The 18,752-nt window shown below is 42.8% G+C and overlaps 1 protein-coding gene across 1 annotated transcript; it reads left to right on the top strand.

Moving 5' to 3' along the window:
* The first annotated feature begins 111 nt into the window (after positions 1–111).
* On the top strand, positions 112–11,187 carry raver1 (ribonucleoprotein, PTB-binding 1). Its single transcript, XM_079367275.1, has 14 exons — positions 112–525; positions 1,493–1,559; positions 3,076–3,545; positions 5,032–5,223; positions 5,321–5,441; positions 6,238–6,338; positions 6,874–6,952; positions 7,227–7,405; positions 7,502–7,583; positions 7,725–7,867; positions 8,022–8,093; positions 8,827–8,952; positions 9,164–9,229; positions 9,341–11,187. The coding sequence occupies exons 1-14, from the start codon at positions 202–204 to the stop codon at positions 9,485–9,487; spliced, it is 2,169 nt and encodes a 722-aa protein (XP_079223401.1). The 5' UTR covers positions 112–201; the 3' UTR covers positions 9,488–11,187.
* The last annotated feature ends 7,565 nt before the right edge of the window (positions 11,188–18,752 follow it).

Here is an 18,752-nt window from a genome sequence, read left to right as displayed (position 1 = left end):
TAAAAAGGTTTTTAGGTTTAAATCTAGTTTCAAGTAGAACAGATTTAGCCCCGCCCACGCTGTCCGTTACGTCGTAGTCGTGGAGAATGCGTCCTCCTCTCGTCCAATGAGAAGCGGCGCTGGGGCCATGTGTGTATTGTTTAAACTGCTCAAATCCAGCTCAGTGTGTCCAGAGCGATAAAACTTCCACCTAACTCAGTGATGGCGGCCGTCGTGTCTGTGAGCACCGCTGCCAGCGATGAAAACACAGATACTGGCTTCAGTTTCGACACTCGTCCACTTCACGATAATTACGACCCCGTTGAGGACCACGAGAACTGGATGCCCGGAGGCCACCGGCATCCCGAGCTCGAGGCCGATGGAGAGGACTTGACTTGTGAACGCGAGTGTCAGCGACGGGTGGACGAGGACCTGGTCTCAGTGAGCCCCGAAGAAATCCAGAGTCGCTTAGAGAGAACCCGCCGGGAGTTTTATAACCGTCGAAAAATCATAATTAAAAACCTCCCATCCGACGTTAGTAATCAGGTAAGGACGTGTTTACATTAAAGTTTAAATAGCTAAATTATTGATTGATTGATTGACAGGCTTGCTGGGCTAACTCTAGCCTAGCCCCAGTGTGCCTGCCATGCTACCAATGTTAGCATGCTATCCATTAAACTCGGCAGCTGTTTAACTTGATTTAATTTGCAGTAAATTCTAAATTCAATTGTTTTTACTTGAAGCTAACCCAATGTTTAGTGGCATTCACTGAAACAAACGTGTATTGTTAAAATACGTGTTTGAACTGACAATCACTGGAGTGTGTTGGAGTGCCAGGTGGTCAGATAACTGTCAATAATGGTCTCTGTGGCCTGGATGACCTGCAAGTCTGGCCTTGTAGTAGGTTTAAAAAGCTCTAAATCTTTCGATTTTCTTTTCACTTTTCAGGCATTGGCACTAAACTTTAAACAGCATGAAGATTAAATTTAAAAACATGTATTACAGGTGCAAATTTTGTGGGCTCTATTAGTTTCAGCTGGTCGTGTCAACATTGATTTACACATGATGCCACATTGGAACGTGCCTGACTCGTTGGGAGAGCCTGGCCTGCGGGCCGTACCATTGTTCAGTGTGTGGGGAGGGGGAGGGGAGGGGGATTCGAGATGTGAGTTGGACTATAACAAAAGGTGGAAGGTGTGGGGGACAAAACGTTTCAGAAAATGCTAGACAGCATCGCCATTCGTTCGTGACTGGTCAAAAGCAGCGCAGAACAATTTTTCCTACAACAATGAGTCAGTTATACAACTCCCAACCCCCCCACAGGTGCACTTGTTGCTAGTGTCCCAGTGGACACGAATTAGTTAATTGTTTGATTAGCAATAGATAATATTAAAGACATAGAATTGAATAAAACCATAACACACTAATTGATTATATACCCTTTACATTGTGATATAATGTGAAATGATGCATTTTCTGTCTCCATATAATTGTCGGCTTTTCATTTTTACAGGAGGTTCATGAACTGCTCGGCAACTATGACTTGAAGTACTGCTTTGTTGACAAATACAAGGGAACAGGTTGGTCTTAATGGTTGTATATTCTGTTCATTTATTTGATGTTAATTTTCAAATGATTTTTTAATAAACAAGATTTTCAAAAAAACAGGTGCCAAACTTTGAAGCCAATGACGATGCTTAATTTGCCACCGCTCCAAAAAAAAAAATCATGTCTATTCCTTCTCAAGATGACACCACACTTGACATGTTCAAAAAGAAAACCTTAATCACATGCCGTTCATACACTTTGCAGAGTCTTATGAAAAGTAAGCATATTGTTAATTGTCTTATCTGGAAGAATATTGGGACTTGTCACAGCACAAAGTCGTCGTTTGTATGAATTGAGACACCATTTTTTGCAATTAAAATGTGTAAACAAACTAATTTTGTTTTTGTTAAATGATCCCAAGGGTGTTGAGTCAACCTTGTTAGCACAATGTTTCTGACTTTAGAGGAACAATTGCCTGTTCATTGAGTTCTAAGTGAATCAGCTTCCTGTTTTAGTCCTCAAAAGAAGAGCAGATGTGTATAAAATATCAGCTTTGACTCATCAATTCAGAATGGTTTACACATATTTTAGCTAAAAGTGTCTCGATGCTAAATTTGAGAATATGCTTGGAGTCTATCTACCAGATAACCAGTCATAATCCAATGTTCTTTTCAATGGACTTTATGACTCACAGTTTATGCTACGGCACGCGGCACAAACGTCAGTGACAAAATCAGCCTGATTCTATTGTTTACATTTGGAGTGTGAACTTCCCACGAGTGACGCAGCAAACAGTTTTTTACCCCGTCATCATGTTTCTATTTTCCTCCCTGTAGCTCAAATAGGCGAACGAGGGGGCTCTAAACAGCACTCACACTCTCTTACCTCAGTCAAAAAGAGCAAGTTGTCCATAGAAGGGATAATGGCGCATGAATGATATTCACATGCGTGATCGAAAGGGAGCAGTGTGTTGCTCCTGAATGCAAAGCCTTCACTACAAAAGCTAGATGTCATATTGTTTGCAAGGGGAAACTGACATCTGGGAGAAAATAATTCTAAATGTAATGGGTCAACTGATGCAGTGTGGACAGGCAGCATGCACGATGCAACGCTCTCATGCCGTTACAACACGGGGTCAGAGGTTACGGGGCAGAAAAGTATACCAGTCTGTCATGCTTGTAGACAAAAATGGCTTTAAATACGATTTAACTAAAAAATATATCTACACTTTTTGTTTGAGCATACAGCAGTGGCGCTCTCTGTTCTTAAAAACGAAGCTCGGCCACTTAGAATGCCTCTTAATTTTTTTTATTTTTTTTTTCCAGGCTTGGTGACAGCCATTGCTGCCCCATTAGCAGGATTTGTTTAAAGCTGTTGTGATGTGACACTGTGCCGGCATTGCCTTTTATCAGACGCACTCACGGAGAAATGATATCACAACCACATGAGACATGCTGTGAAAGATAATACGATTTTTTTTTTTTTCCCCCCCTAACCCTTTCCCCTGAATTGTTGTCATTGTCTCCCTCTCCCTCCCTGCACCCTCAGCGTTTGTGACTCTGCTCAATGGGGAACAGGCACAGTCTGCCATCAAAGAGTTCCACCAGCATATGCTCCGGGACAGGGAGATCTCTGTGCAGCTGCAGCCAACAGACGCTCTGCTGTGCATTGCCAACTTGCCCTGTGCGTTCACCCAGCAGCAGTTCGAGGAGTTGGTGAGACCCTTTGGTAACCTGGAGCGCTGCTTTCTGGTTTATAGCGCCTCCACAGGCCACTCCAAAGGCTACGGCTTTGTGGAGTACATGAAGAAGGACTCTGCAGCCAGGGCCAAGTCTGAGCTTTTAGGGAAGCAGCTGGGCTCCCGCATGCTCTATGTTCACTGGACCGAGGTGGGCTCCCTCACATACCCGCTGCTGCACTCCAAATGCCTGTGTGTGGACCGCCTGCCCCCGAGCCTGCTCACAGCCATCGACCTCCGCAACGCCCTCGCTGACATCCACGCACCAGTCTTCTGCCAGGTCATCTTCACCTCACACAAACATAAAACAACACAACATGCTCTTACTCCAAAACAGTATTTCTTCCAGGCCTAATGATTCGCCTTCCTGATTGGATCTGAAACTCCAAATCTTTAGCCAGACTCAGAGGTGACCCAGAAGCACCACTCCATGCTGGAAATAGACTTGGCGTGCATTTCTAGTGGCGCAAAGAAGACTTTTAGCACAAGTCAAGCTGAGGGGAAAAAAACAAACTTTTAATGATGTGGTAGAAGCAACAAAAAAAAAGTCTCGGACTAGTATCCAAATGTAAATCTAAACCCAATATTTTATTTTGAATTTCGACATTACGCAGTCTCGCTGCACTTCACTTCTGACGCGCTTTCACTGGAGTTTGCTGGCAGACAGATCAAGGACTCAAGAAGTCATTTTAAAAGTTTTGTTTTGTTTAAATTATTACTCTGAAACAAAGATGACCAACATCCGTTAAGCCGTCCATCATTTTAGTAAGTGATTGGACATGTAAAAAGATATTTAATACTGCTCGCAGATCAACTTCACGTTTGAGCAATTCATACGATGCTATAGATCAAATATCTGGCAGGTTAACCCAGATGAGAAGAGGTTTTAGCTTGGCCCTTTTTTCTTTGAGCTTCCTATGACTTATTGGTTATCTATTTGTGTTCAGAGAAGGCGACACTAAAGGGCGACTTGTGGCAACGAACCGTTTTTTTTTTTTTTTTGTGAAATTGTATTCCCTATTTGGAGCTTTCAGTCCCTTTGACCTTTACCCCAGATTTCGACGGCCACTCAAAATATCTACGCTCGTGAGCATTACTGGTTTCTATGGCGATGACCAGCTGGCTCTCCCGGGTAGTGTCATTCAGCCGCTGTTTCTGGAATGAGAGAAAGGGACGTCCTTTAGCCCACCACAGTGGTACTTTTTTTTTTCCTGCTGCTTTCAGGCTGAAAGGCGCTGATGTTTGACGGTCATGTGGGGCTGAGCAGGAAACAGTTTGTTTTAACAGGCCGGCCAATGAAAAACACTGCCAGAGTAAATCTGAGGGCCACGTCCACTGACCGCTCAGTGAGGGGCGTTAAAATTCAAAACTTGCAAAGTCAGCAAAATAATAAAACTCCAATTCAGAAAATTCCAATTCCCTGACCCCACAGCCATGCAGATACTGACGGGCCTCAATAACCCGGCCACTCTGAAGATGCTGCTCAACCTGCTCTCACAGGGTTTTATTTTAGAAATATGAGAGGCTACTAAATGACACTCTATGTTTCCAACCACATGCTGTGTGATCAATGTTAACAGCTTTTCCCCTTTAACATAGTTTGATCAGTTGTTCCGGAGCTTTTGTGACGGAGCACTTCCAGCCGTACGTGTGTGATGAGATAAAGGTGTCAAACATGTTCTGTCCCTCCGCTGAGCGTGAGTGGAAAAAGTTACGTCACGGTTTCTCTCGGTAGCTGAACCAAATTTTTTCTTTCCCCTCCACAGTTGGCGCAGGGACAAGATGGAAGTTTTCGGCGGTTTGCCGTGTTGGAGTTCGCCACAAGCGAAATGGCCGAGGACGCTCAGCGGCTCGCCGACGGCCGGCTGCTGGGCGGGACGCACATCCGGGTGTCCTTCTGTGCCCCCGGCCCCCCTGGAAGGAGCATGTTGGCCGCTCTGATCGCTGCTCAAACCATGGTGTTTAGTCAAGTTCATTCACTGAATTCACACTTCCATCTTGTCCTCTCTTTCGTTCTTCATACCTCGCTCTCTCTCGTCCCTTTTTTTCTTCAAGGCTGTGAATAGGGGGAAAGGTCTCCTCCCTGACCCCACAGCCATGCAGATACTGACGGGCCTCAATAACCCGGCCACTCTGAAGATGCTGCTCAACCCGCTCTCACAGGGACACAAACAAGGTGAGGAGTCACTTCCCCGCTGGATTAATGCTTTTAATGAAGGATTATGTACATTGTCAATCATGCTGCGTCGTATAAGTTCAATGTCATTGTTGCTGCTAAAGCGTGCATGCGCCAAAGTCGCATCACAGGACGTGCAATGTCAAAACAATTCATGCTTTTGTTTTTTTTGGTGCTTAATCAACCTTTTGAGATTTTCATTTTGCACTGTCTTTCATGTTTGGTCTCCTAAAGTTACGGTCATGCTACTCGACAGCAATGTAAATGCTAGAAGAACTGCTACACCTGTTTGTGTTCGAAATGTTTTGTAAGCTTGAGATCATTTAGGTCAGATATCGTGATAAAAATATCGGGTCGCCGGTGGCGCAGCGGCAGTGCGCGCAATCCCACGTATTGAGGCTCGGTCCTCGCACGCGGGCGGCCCGGGTTCGCGTCCGGCCTGTGGCCTATTTCCCGCATGTCTCTCCCCACTCTCTCCACCTTTCCGACTCTATCCACTTTCCTCCCTCTATAATAAAGGCATAAAAACGCCAAAAATCTTTAAAAAAAAATAAAATCTTCTCCCTATTTCTTTTTTGAATATTTTTATTAACAATAATGCATCACATTGCCATCGTAATCATATGTTACATACATTTTACTTTTCCTCCCACACAAGATAAACACACCTACCCCTCAGTAACCTCCCACCCCATCTATACAGACGATAAAACCTCTTCTCCCTATTTTTCCTAAAGAATTGTTTTTTCGCAGAAAGACGAGTAATCTCATTTTTTTCCCCACCAACATCGTGCAGGCCTGCTCGGCGCTGCCCCTACCATGCCTCTGCTGGCCAACCCCGCCCTCTCCGCTGCTCTGCTCCAGCTGCTCCTTCAGAACCAGGCCAAGGCCCAGCAGGTACTGCCACCTCTTTCTGCTTCGTCCCTGACGCACGCGTGTTTACGCGCAGCCCATTTTCACAGCTGAGCACTTTTTTTTTTTTTTTTTTTTTTTTTTTTTTGATTCACCCTCTCCTACTCCTTTCCTTCCTTCTTGACCATTAGCAAGCCTTTCTGGGAAATCATCTTCTGTGGGCTCAGGTGCTGCACAATAAAGAGAACCCTCTTGTTCCTTGTGTGAGTGGTATTGGTGATTTTGTTTGGCTCTGTGTGTGTGTGTGAGCGGCGGGAGCAACGTGAGTGGATCCTGGTCTTTTTTTATTTGATTGGTTAATTTAAAAAAATTGCAATGCCTGGGTAGGTAAGCTCTGGCTGAAAGAGTGTTTTTTTTCTCTGTGAGTGATGCAGTGGTTGCTCTTGTTCTGTTCAGACGTAGTTTAACACGCGGTGAGTGAGTCCCGGTGCGACTTAAATGTGCTTAAATTTTGAGTCGAGAAGTTTTGAAGCCCAGGCTGTGTGACCCTGAACTCTCCCCTCGCTCCTTTGGCCCGCAGGCAGGACTCATTGGGGAGAATCCTCTGGCTGCTCTGCCTATCCAGCAGGGAGCCCATCTGCTCGGAGACCTGCCCCAAGGTTTGGCATCCATCCGTCTGAGCCTAGCGTTAGCCTCTTTAGCATGTTTTCACTTTGCTTTTGATGCGCAACATCTGTAGTCCTCATTGCCTTTTAAAGCATGCTTTCACCTCCTATTTCGGACGTGAACTGTTTTATACTTGCATACGTTTATTAGATGAATAAACATTTTTAGATTACGCAGAGATATGTTAAATGTAAACACCAAGCAGCTGAGCAAGATTCTGTTGATTTGTCATTTCTGTCTTATTCCCCCATGGTGGCGTGCTCTCAGGTCTCGGTCTTCAAACGGATCCTTTAAAGTCGATGCCGCTTGGCAGAGCCCTGGCGAGGGAGCAGGAGTCCCCAACAGCAGCTTGCACCTTCCCACAGACTTCCTCTCCCACCCTGCAGGGCATCTCCGTGCCTCTGATGGGTGGCATGATGGGGGCAGATGGCCTCACAGCACAGGGGGTGAGTTTCCTCGGTACCGTGCGCGGCGTACTCTCTGCATCTTGAATTTGGTTCAGCTTGGTGTGTGAACGTTTACAAGTGTCCCCGCACCGTCAGGTATCCATTCTCGGAGATCCTCCCAAAGATGTGAACCATCCTCACGGTGCCTTTCTCAGTGTCAACAATGCTTTTCCTTCAGGTGAGGTTTTAAAAAATAAAAAAATAAAAATTTAAAGTCTTTTCTGATGTTCCTGCTTGGAATCATTTTGTATTTGCTGTACCAGGTAGGGGATCAAGTTAATGCGTGTGTGTATAACGTGTGACTGCCCACCCCCCACAGGAGGCAGCTGCAGACCTCACCCTTACAGAAAGAGGCCCACTCTCAGTAATGTGTCTAACCAGCACACCCACCAGAGCATCCAGCCAAATTATAACCTGCGCTACCAGGACTCCTACAGCCCAGAATATCCTCCCCTTCACCAGGTAACCTGTTGATTTGTCCATTAAAAAAAGAAAAAAGTTTATGCACATCTTATTAGCTGTCAGCCTCATTAGGTTAGCTTCATGACGCCTGCGCGAACTCACTGCTGCTGTAGGGTGCTCACTAATCTGATATCCGTGTGGCGTTTCTCTCCAGGATCCTCTGGCTCACTTGTATGAACAGCAGGAGAACATCGACACTGGAGCCTTGGCAGGGTTCGGCCACCAGGTACCGTTCAGTGAACTGTCACAGACTGCATGAGTGAACCTTAAAAATGCTTCTTATGTGCCACGATGAATCTGATCATGAGACGGGAGTGGATTTCACACGCGTCACATCCTCCGTCCACACCAACCACACTGTCCTGTCCCAATCCACCAGGAAGTAAAAGAACCAGCCCAGAGAAGATGAGCAGTGACGTCTCTTGATAGAAGAACTGCTAATGTCCTGATCTTGAAACTCACTTGGACCCCGTGTCCACCTAGCGTTTTGTTTTTTCTCAGCGCCCGTGTTTTTTTTGTTTGTTTTTTTTTAAACCTACCAATCACAAGGTTAAAGGCCGGTACTCGTCACCTTGGGCAACCAAAAACAATAGAGGAGAAGTTGGTCTGACCGTCTGTTTAATATTTATTTAATTTTAGTAAGCCTGAAATATGACTGGAACCAGGCTACCTCCATTAGCAACATCCTGGACAAGGCGAATAAGAAGAACACAACATTGAAATGTCGTGCAATGCATATGCCAAATTGCAATTTTGCGTGCATATGATACACCAATCACTAACTTTCGTCAGGAGGAGTCAAGGGGTTACCCATAGACAACTATTCTAGCGCACAGCCAGCACTTTTCTGCACAGAAAAAAAAAACACTAGGTGGACACGGGGCCTGACTGTCACACTTCCTGTCCTCGTCGCAGCTTTTGGGGGTGAAATTTAATTTCTCGTTTGGTTGTGTCTGCAGCTCTCTCGTCACCAGGACTTCAGTGAGCAGTTTTCCCACTGCGGTTACCCTCCCAGCCCGCCCATGTCTTACTTCAGCTCAGGGCCCGAGGCCTGCAGCAGCCTTCCTGCCACTCAGCTCAACAGGGTAAGCCCTTTTTCTCGCAATTAACTTCTGTTTTGGTTTCAAACTATTGATTCTTTGTCAGTGCACACCCATCTCAACAGCATGGAAGAGATAAAAAGTGGAGGGTCAGGGCTAAGAATAACCCCACGCTCAATAATTGATGTAGAGCGGCGAGTGCATGAGCTTCTGTAGAGGAGTCCGGGGTCACTGAGAGTTTCTCGTTTTTCCTCAGGCGGTTGGCATGCCTCCTGTAAGCCACGCTGTCCACTACCCCCCAGGTCTTGGGAACGCTGGGAAGGTAATTTACAAACTATCCCCTCTGCGATTTTCAGCATTTCACATGTATGCTTTTGTTTTAAGACTGAGATGCTGTTTATTGAATTCATCTTTAACTTTTAACCAATAACAGACCCCCATTGGCAGCCACAAGCGCGTGTTCTCCCGACTGATTCCATCTCCAGAGCCAAGTCCTGAAGGCAGCTACGTGGGCCAGCACTCCCAGGGCCTTGGCGGCCACTACGCAGACTCCTACCTGAAGCGAAAGCGTATATTCTGATGACAGCCCAATGCATCCTCTATGCATGAGCCATTCAACAGCCAAGACACAGCGACACCTCCTCCGGCCTCCTCCAGTGAACTGTCTAGCTTTGGTGGTCTATGGATTTGTCTCGTGTATTTCTGTGAGTGGCCCCTGGAGGGCGCTAGGGAGTGTGGCCTGTTATCTGGACAGTTTGTTACTCCATGGGAATTCTTGGTGGTTGTTTTTTTTTTTTTTTCTGTGTATATGATTTAGTGTGTTAAAATAAGTTTTTACTCTTTTCCCAATTTTTATCAGACTTTTATTTCTTGTTGAGAAACTTGTACAGTGAGAAAAAAATGGTTAATTAGCTAATGAAGTCTTATCTTTTAAGCGTTTTTTAACTCCAGTGTGTGTGTGTGTGGTGTCTGCAGAGCTACAGATGGTTTGGCCAGTTTTTAGTGGCAGCCTGAGGCTGCTCTGTGTTTGACAACTCACTTCAGTGATGCGGTCTGTAATTTCAGCCAAAGGGACTTGTGTAGTGTAAAAACAAGCTTTACTTTGAAGGCTCTTTTTTTTCCAATATAAAAGCCTTCCTTATTTCCTGTTAAAAGGTTCAGTAGTTTGTTTTAATGTGATGGTGTGTTCCCCTTTCCTTTCCACAGGGTTCAGGCCTCTTCTTATTGGTCACATGCAGCTTTCCATCCACCAATGACAGCTGTACGTACCTGCATATTTGTTATGTCGTGGATTTTATCTTATAATTCTGGCATATTTGTCTTAAGACCTACCTGTTGAACACCGTTTGTCCTTTGAGCCACAGCCTCCGCCATGTTAATGGAGTCTGTTCACTATATTAGTTGTCGATTGATGCACTTGGAGGGCACATGTCACAACTCATCGGTTTGCACTGCCGTTTTCACTACTCGTTTGTGTTAAATATTGTCTGTGTGAGTTCAGTTTTCAAAATGTGCATTTGAACGTCTTTTTTGGAAGTCCAAACACCACACCTGGATTGTTGAGTTGGTTGGATGGGGTGCTGGAAATGTGCTGTGTGCTATCTCTCAAGCTGCCAGCAGGGGGTGAAGACAGGAACATGAAGCATCTCTCTCTCATCCAAAGAGGCCTGACTGTCTCCAGGCGAGCAGAGAGCAGCTGGAGTGAGAGACGGACTGTGTTCAAAGGTTTCAGTCCCGGTGGGAGTTTAGGTATAAATGGAAGCTTGTGGCAGGTGATTGGTCAGTGACATGACTGTCCTGTTTTGTTTTTTCTTTTTTTCCTTTTAATATAATTATCTGATTGACAGTTTGATTGTGAAAACCCATTACCTCTGACTTCTGCTAGGAAAGTGCAGCTACACTTGAGCCTGAACTGTGCTTTGCATCCATCAACATTTACCATTTCTGTGTTCTTTGCTGTGTAAAGAGCTGAAGACTTGATTGTTTTCTCGAGTCCAGCTGTGTTTCGTTTTCTTAATCATACCTGCCTCTGGTCTGGTGTTTTGAATGAATTTGCTGCTCCTCTTGTTTTCGTTGTTCTTTGCCCGTTTGTTTGAATCTGATGTGACAAAGAGTGGTGCCACAGCAGACTGCTCATGTTGTGTATGGACCAAGAGATGCAGCTGTACTGTACTACAGTCATCTATTTGAATTGATTGGTTTCTAACTGCTATCTTCACATCTGTACCGCCATGGTTGTCTGTATGTGTGTGATGTGAGCAAGTAAATGTTATTTAAACTTACACTGTTGTAAACTCGTCTTTTAAACCAATCATGGTTTTAACAAGAACCTGACTGCTACAGGATCAAATATGTCCGACTTTGATATTAGGAGTTCCCTCATGCTCTTGTCAAAAAAAAAAAGTATAATAAGACGGACACTTAACTAGAAAATAACTGCACATGTACATGCATTACCACTTGACACTGGTCAATGATGACACTTTTTGTAATCTTTAAAGCACACTGAAATGCTCTGGTGAATAAATCTAGTACAATCGGGGTATATCTGCAATAAAATTAGCTGGTAATGACACAGTGACATGATATGCTAATATCAGCCAACATTACTGGCCAGCAGTGGAATCGGTCGGGCTCTATTAAATCTGTAGGTGACATTTTGGGAATTGTCAACAATAACCTATAACGTCCCTCAATTGAAAATGTTTCTGGAGCCATCTCGCTGTCAGCAATGTGCACTAAGAATAAAAGGTATTTAAATTACTGTCAAGAGTAGTTACAATATAAATAGGAAAGTTTGAATCGAGCCGGATGATCAGTTAAATTAAGTCCGTTTTTGTTGAAAAATCTGTTTGATTCTGGCATTAAACTAATCATTTAAAAAAGTATTTCTGTACTCCTTAAAAACCAAAAGATGCACTGCAACTTAAAATCTTTTTATTGAAGAGATTGCTGGAAGATATAAAGCCAGAGGAATCGAGGAACATCAGTGATTATCTTTCATGTAAAAAAAAAAAAAAAAAAGTAAAACCTGATGTGATTCTTCTCATTCAATGAGTGCACTCACTGCGAGTTCATGCTTTGCTTCATTGCATCGGAAACCAACCGTGAAAATGTTTCTGCTCGTTTTAGACTGAGCTTGAGTGGGTATCAACAGAGAAATAAAAGTGAACAAAGGGGAGAACGTGTCAAAAACATCTGCTTGTATAAGCAATGTATAAGACATCTGCTAATCCAACTCCTGCTCATAAACTGGACTGCACGATTCAATTCAATACACTTATTTTGGCATTAATATGCCAAAGACAAATTAATGTCAATAGTTATATTGCATTCCCCATGTGCAGAGACTGTTGGTTTGAATCTGACCTTGATCTTTTGCTACAGGTCATCCAAACAGTTCCTGTCTCTCCTCAGCTGTCCTATACAATAAAAGCAAAAATGCCCAAAATTAACAGTAAAAGTAATAATTGAGATCTTTTTTTAATTAATAACAAAACTAGGAGAGAAAACCTCTTCCCACAATGACAATGTGTTTGGTGATGTACATAATGGCTAATGAGTGTTAATGAACCCGCCTCAGCACACACTTTATCTGTTCACTTCAACTACAGCGTGTTATCAGGAGGAAGCCAAGGGCGTAAGCTCCCTGAACGCCGTGAATATGACCTGTCTGAATGTTAAGCAGGTAATTGCTAAGAGGATAATTTCTGCTCACTGATGAATAATTATTAATCATCCAACTCAGTCAGTTATCAGCTGTAAAGGTTGATAACAGGCTCCTGAAGACATGGGAAACAAGCCAAGAAATATGTCGAGCTGAGGGGTTAACAAAAAAAAAAAACTGGTTTTACTTTGAAGTCTGGATACAAAGCCTGGCATGATGGCATCCATGCTAAATTTATAAAAATAAGAAAAAGAAGAATGACTTGACAGGATAGGAGCCTCTGTGCTGGGTAGAATCTGAAGGAATCAGCAGGTCAATTGAGCTTTTATCAGGCAGAAATTGAGCTTTTACTCTTGTACCCAGGAGATTGGCTGTGTGGCAGTACTGAGCCCTTTGCATCCCTGCCTGTCACCCTTCAGAATCAGGTGCTAGGAGGCAAGAAGCGGTGAAGAGAGCTCCTCTTCCCCACTTTGGCCGCCATCAGGTTGAAATATTTTGATTGAATGTTATTCTTGTGGTCCCAGCGAGCCTGAAGGAGTCGAGCTGCTGATGGAGGTTTCCCCTGATGGAAAAAACAAGACTCTGAAACACCGGTCAAGAAAAACTTGCATTTTAAACACTGATATAGTTTGTCACATTTTGCAGGCGAGCAGAAAATTAATAGGTTTTTTTTTGGTCTGTAAGGACGTAAACACAGAAAACCATTTATGCAAAGACAAAGGATAATGAAACATTGTGATAAACGATGGGATCCTTTTTTTAAACACCATTATGTTAATTTGTCCTTTCAAGCCACAGGGTTTAATTCATGCCCATTTATTTGTCTGCAATGCTTCATGCACCCCTGAATTATGTTCATATACCTGCAGCCAGTCTACCCAGAGTTCTCCCAGAGAGAGAACCACAGAGGCTCAGTTGACGCTGTGTCAGACACATTTAGAATTCTGCCTTTCATTTCTCCACCCACTCAGTCATCCCGCACAGTTGCTGGTGAATGCTGCTGAAACCTGTGATTTTTTTTTTCTCCCCAAATACACAGAGGAAGAAGGACTGGCTCTGATGCAGATAACTGCAGCATCATTTTATCACAACTTACAAGCACATAAAACGAACACGAACGTCTTTTTCCACTTCTGTCTGAATGTGTGTTGTAAAGCGGAACATGTAACTACCCCCTCTCTCTTTACTTCACGTGAATAGGAATAGTGCTTTTTACATATACGGTTTCAATGGAAAAAAAAACCCAAAACATGTAAAACACTGAATTCACAGGTGCCATGATTTATTACGCCTTTATTTCAGTGTACCAGCAAGAAAATGGAACCAAATAGAGGATGTCACAAGAGCTGTTTATAGCGGGATTAGTCATAGAAAGCAGCCCACTCCCCGCGGTGACAAACAGTCTATAAAAGAGGAGAACATCTCGATAGCCCAGGAGAAAGCTACTGGTCTGCCTTTCGCTTCAGGAGAGGAGAGGAGAGGAAGCCACTCAGCCTGAACGGTGCTCCTGCTTAAACAGCCAAACAAGATTATATTACAGCAGGGATTTCAATTCCAAGCCCGAACATGAACCCTTATCCCCCTGAAATAAGCTCAGGTATTGTTACGCTCCTTTTTTTCATCTCAGACGATCCTCTGTGTAACTGTATATAACTGAGATAATGGGAATAAAAAGCAGTGTGTCTCTGTGCGGTCTTATAGGTGTGACACAGAGAAACACACCTGACCTGATGTGAGATGAGAAGAGGCTCATTAACAAACATTTTTAGAAGCAGTATACTCACAATAAGTCTCTTTTATGGAAACGTAGAGATACTAAGAATCCGTCTTAACATTTAGTCAACATCTCCAGCATGCAGATGTAACCCAGACACAGGCCCCTTGCAGGGAGATTAACCTGACTTGAACCATCTATGTGGCTGAGAGTTTTTTTTTGTTTTTTTTTTTATAATTAAAAAAGGACGGCATTGATGTGATATATATGACAGTCTGGAAATCTTCATAAACAAACAAACAAACCCTGAAACACTCCTCAAGAAAGAGCTCTTGTCCTCATCTCTCCTATTGAATCAGCTCCCCTGTCATACATCCACCTCCTCACCATTCAAAAGCAGACACTTTTGAAGTGCAGCCATCTTTGTTTTTTTCTATGCTGGCATGGTGCATGTGAAGACATCGTTTGGACAATACCTCCAACCAGTGCTCCTTCTTCCGATCCATTTTTGACCCAAAAATTAGCATTCCATTAAACACTATGAAAAAGTGTACATTTAGACAATGTTTAAAAAAAGATGATATATAAATACTGAAGACAGTGGATAAGAAACCCCAAAATTAATAGGCAGATCTTGAGAAGTGCCTCATGACTGAATGTTATTTTTGATTGTTTTCTGACCTTGTTATGGATTTATTTTGACCCCTTGTGAAGCGATAACATACCTTTTTTTAAAGATCACATTCCCTGATAGGATTTCTTAATAATACATAACTAAAGTGGATACAAAAAGGTTTGTCCTTAAGTGCCTGTGAAATGCAGTTTTTTTCCTAGTAGTTTAACTGCTCATCTCATTTGCAGTTTTTCTCAATCGTTTTTTCCCTCTTCTTTTTTTCTAAACAGTCTGAACATTTTCTAAACTGTAAATGCAATCGGTGCAAACAGTTTCATGGTACAGCAGATTCTGATAGACCTGGAAGCAGATTCTATGAGATGTTGATGTTTTGAGCGTGACTACTTGAACTACTGACCCCCAGATTTGACTTGTGAATGTTTACATTTTAAATCCAAAATGTAGTGTTTTGTAATTTGTGTCCCTTTGTGTCTCTGTAACTTTGTGTTTTCTGCTGCTGACTGATTGGGCCAGCTCTCCCTTGGAAAAAAAGGTTCTTAATCTCAATGGGACCAACCTGGTTAAATGAAAAAATAAATGAAAAATAAAAAATACATCAAAACTCTTTAAGGTAGTAAGTCACGCAGAACATTTAATTTCTGCTTCAAAGCCCACAGTAGTTCCTGTGTCAGTTTATTGGTCACTTCCACTAAAATGAAAAGTTGTTTGTCTTCATGTGAGCTGTGCTGGTCAAAATGTTTCAACATTCAGCTTTTTGATGTTTTTGTCAGTCAACCATGACTGACATTTCTTCTATCAAAATCTCCTCTTTAGGCGCTAACTGTACTATCCAATTCTTTTTCAACTCGCTGAATGCTCCTTTATTCTGTATCTCACTGAGCTTTTTAGATTCAGATTCCAACATTGGGTAAAAGTTTACTCTGAAATATGCAGCATAAAAGATCTGTATGTGTTTGTGTAATAAAGTGGTAAATAAACAGTTTAAAGAGAATTCACCTTTAGTCTTTTGCGTAAAGCCATATACAGACACCCATGTATTCCCATGTTCATTAGTCAGCTGGCAGCTCATTGGCTAATTTAGCAGACAGAAACCTCTAATGTTATGGATATTTATGGAATATATTTTGTACGTCTGACCCATTTTGAAAACTGAATTGATCATTTAGCTTGTGACGGCTCAAATGATGAAAGAAAGTTTAGAGGTTTTGAAGAGTTTGACAGTTTAATTGAGAAAGAAGTTAGGCTATCAGGGTTGATCAGTGAGTCATAAAAAACACTTTTTTTTAGACTTGTAGACAATTGCACTTACTCTTTTGCACACATAAACCAAAAAAAAATACAATCTGCTTGAATGAATGAGAATTTCTAATCTGTTGTGAACGACAAACTAATTGTTCAGAGGTTTGAGCTTAATGTTTTGAAAAATGCTTTCTTGATAAATGAGCCATAGCGAATGAGAAAAATTGAAACAATTTATATGTTCCACAGTGAGTGTATGCAGAATCACATGGGGAACAGCCATGCGGTCATTCTGACACTTGATTCCTATCTGCAGTTTCCATTAGAGCTCTCAGATGTCATTATCAGAAGCTTTAAAGCTCTGAAATCTACTTATTGCATCATTTGAGGTCTCACTGGTCTTCAACTCGTCTCTAAAGTGAAACATTACCTTCCTGATGCAGCATTACATCCTTTCCAATCTAACTCCGCCTCTTCGCCTCCAAGCATACAGACTTATCAGCGAGTTAAGATTTGTTTGGAGCAAAAACACTTTGGTAAAAAAAAAAGTGTTTGCTCGCTCCGCTGATCGTGAGCACATCTCAGAGTCACTCCTGAACGGTCGTGCTGTTCAGTATGTGTGGGGATCTCTGCAGCTCCAGACTCCAACATTAACCAGTGTGTGTGACTGTTTACGCTGATGTACTCACAGCATGGACAGAAGGACTGTCCACCCACACAGCTGCACCTCCCCACAGAAACAAACACAATCAGAGACCCTTCATGTACAGTATATGAACCAATAGCCTGAGAAACACTGTTTTACATATGAACTCAAACACGTGTGAGCATGGCTATATCTCACACCCCCACATTTCTGCACATGCTGCTTACTTGTCATTGTCTTCCATGAGTGTAAACACAAGCTGGACACACTCGTGCAGTCACACGCAGTCCTATTGGCCGCCAGAACATTGCTCACTGTCAGGAAAGAGCAGTTGATTACAATTTCATGGCAGAAAGTGGATCCGTTTCCCGGCATCCCTGACGCCCGATGTGTAGCCTCAGTGTAGGCCAGCGGCAGCCTGTCTGGCCTCTGACGCTCTTTCTGCTTGGCATGCACAGTTTGATGCCTTCAGTGATTGACTGTGAGCTGAAATCCAGCTCATTTTAAGCTACACATTTCTTCAGCGTCCTCACTTTTCAACACTCCAACTTTCAAATCGAAATGGAAGGAAAGCAGCATGCATTTGCATTTTCCACGGCCTGCACAACTCTCTCATCCACACATACTGAGTTAGTACAACTGCATGGCATTTCAATTATTCCTCACAATGTGAATGGATATAACGTGCAGAGCCATTGGGCGAGCTTGGTCCCAATAAATCAGATGCCCATGAAATGAAGTGTGCAGCTGACTCAAGAGAGAAGAACTCTCCACACCACAAAGGAGCACTCTGCTCCCCTCAGTGGGCCGCGTTCATTTCATCCACCAACCTTTCCCCCCTGCCATTACTTTTCTATTCAGGGATCATTAAAATAAATTAAAATGCATAATACATCATAAATGCATGAGGATTTGTCACCGTCACATTTTCTCTGTCATTAAGGGACTACTTTAGACAGAAAAGGAACATATTAACATTCATTTCCCTTCCAGTGTCATTTTATATTCAATTATTGGTACTGTTGTGAATTGCTCGGATGTTACCAGAATAATTAATGCCTTGCATGAAGAGTGGGAAAAAAATGTGCCTCAACAGAAAAATGTCACCCAGTGTTACATTCCAATGGTCTGCGTTCTTGTTTTTTTTTTTTGGTCAAGGTTTTGGGCACATGAAGGTCAACAAAAGCTTGGGTATTTATTAAAAGTGTGTGGGCATACTTTCCTGTGGATTTGGTCAAGGTTCTTTGGAGATAAAACGAAAGCAAAGATTCTTTTGTTGGTGTGCTCGAACTAAGAACGGAAAAAAAAAAAAACCTGCAGCTGGATTTTTTGCTTTTTCGTGTTCTTCTGAAGCCTCTAAATCATGCTTCAACGTGCTGAAATTGCTTTAAAGAAGAATCCCATTACAGGCGTTTCAACTCAACTGAAATGTCATATTGTTTTATTCTAAAAGCCTTTTTTTCTTTCCCAGAGAAACAATATGGTAGTCTTTAATTCTCACAAACAGCCCTGAGTTTCCCTTTAAGAGTGTTTCTGGACTTACACTGGACCCAGAATAGCTTTTTAATATAACCCCATTGTTTCATTAACACCAGCCCTCCACATACACACACACAGACACAGACACACACACACACACACACACGCGCACACACACACACACACACACACACACACACACACACACACACACACACACACTCTTTCTATAGCCAGTTTCAGACAGATTCTTCATTTTTATTATTTTCATTTTCTAAGGCCGTGTACTACTGGCAATTGTCTCTCAAGGAAACAGCACTGAATGTACTTTAGTCCAGCTGCCCTGAGAGAAAATAATCATTTGAAGTTGAAATTCAATTGCATTTATTGTGTGCGGTGGCAGACAAGTAAAGAGTGGAAAGAATAATATCCACAACTCATATCAAGATGACATTAAACTATAAAG

This window comes from Symphodus melops (assembly GCF_947650265.1).
Source record: "Symphodus melops genome assembly, chromosome: 17".
Lineage (NCBI taxonomy): Eukaryota > Metazoa > Chordata > Actinopteri > Labriformes > Labridae > Symphodus > Symphodus melops.
Note: the sequence above shows the minus strand (reverse complement) of the source record. Positions and strands in the feature narration are given on the sequence as shown.

Coding starts and splice junctions, on each gene's coding strand:
- raver1 (XM_079367275.1), top strand. CDS start 202: ATGGCGGCCGTCGTGTCTGTGAGCACCGCTGCCAGCGATGAAAACACA. Junction 5,442..6,237: donor CTCACAGGGACACAAACAAG/GTGAGGAGTCAC, acceptor AACATCGTGCAG/GCCTGCTCGGCGCTGCCCCT. Junction 9,230..9,340: donor GTCTTGGGAACGCTGGGAAG/GTAATTTACAAA, acceptor AACCAATAACAG/ACCCCCATTGGCAGCCACAA.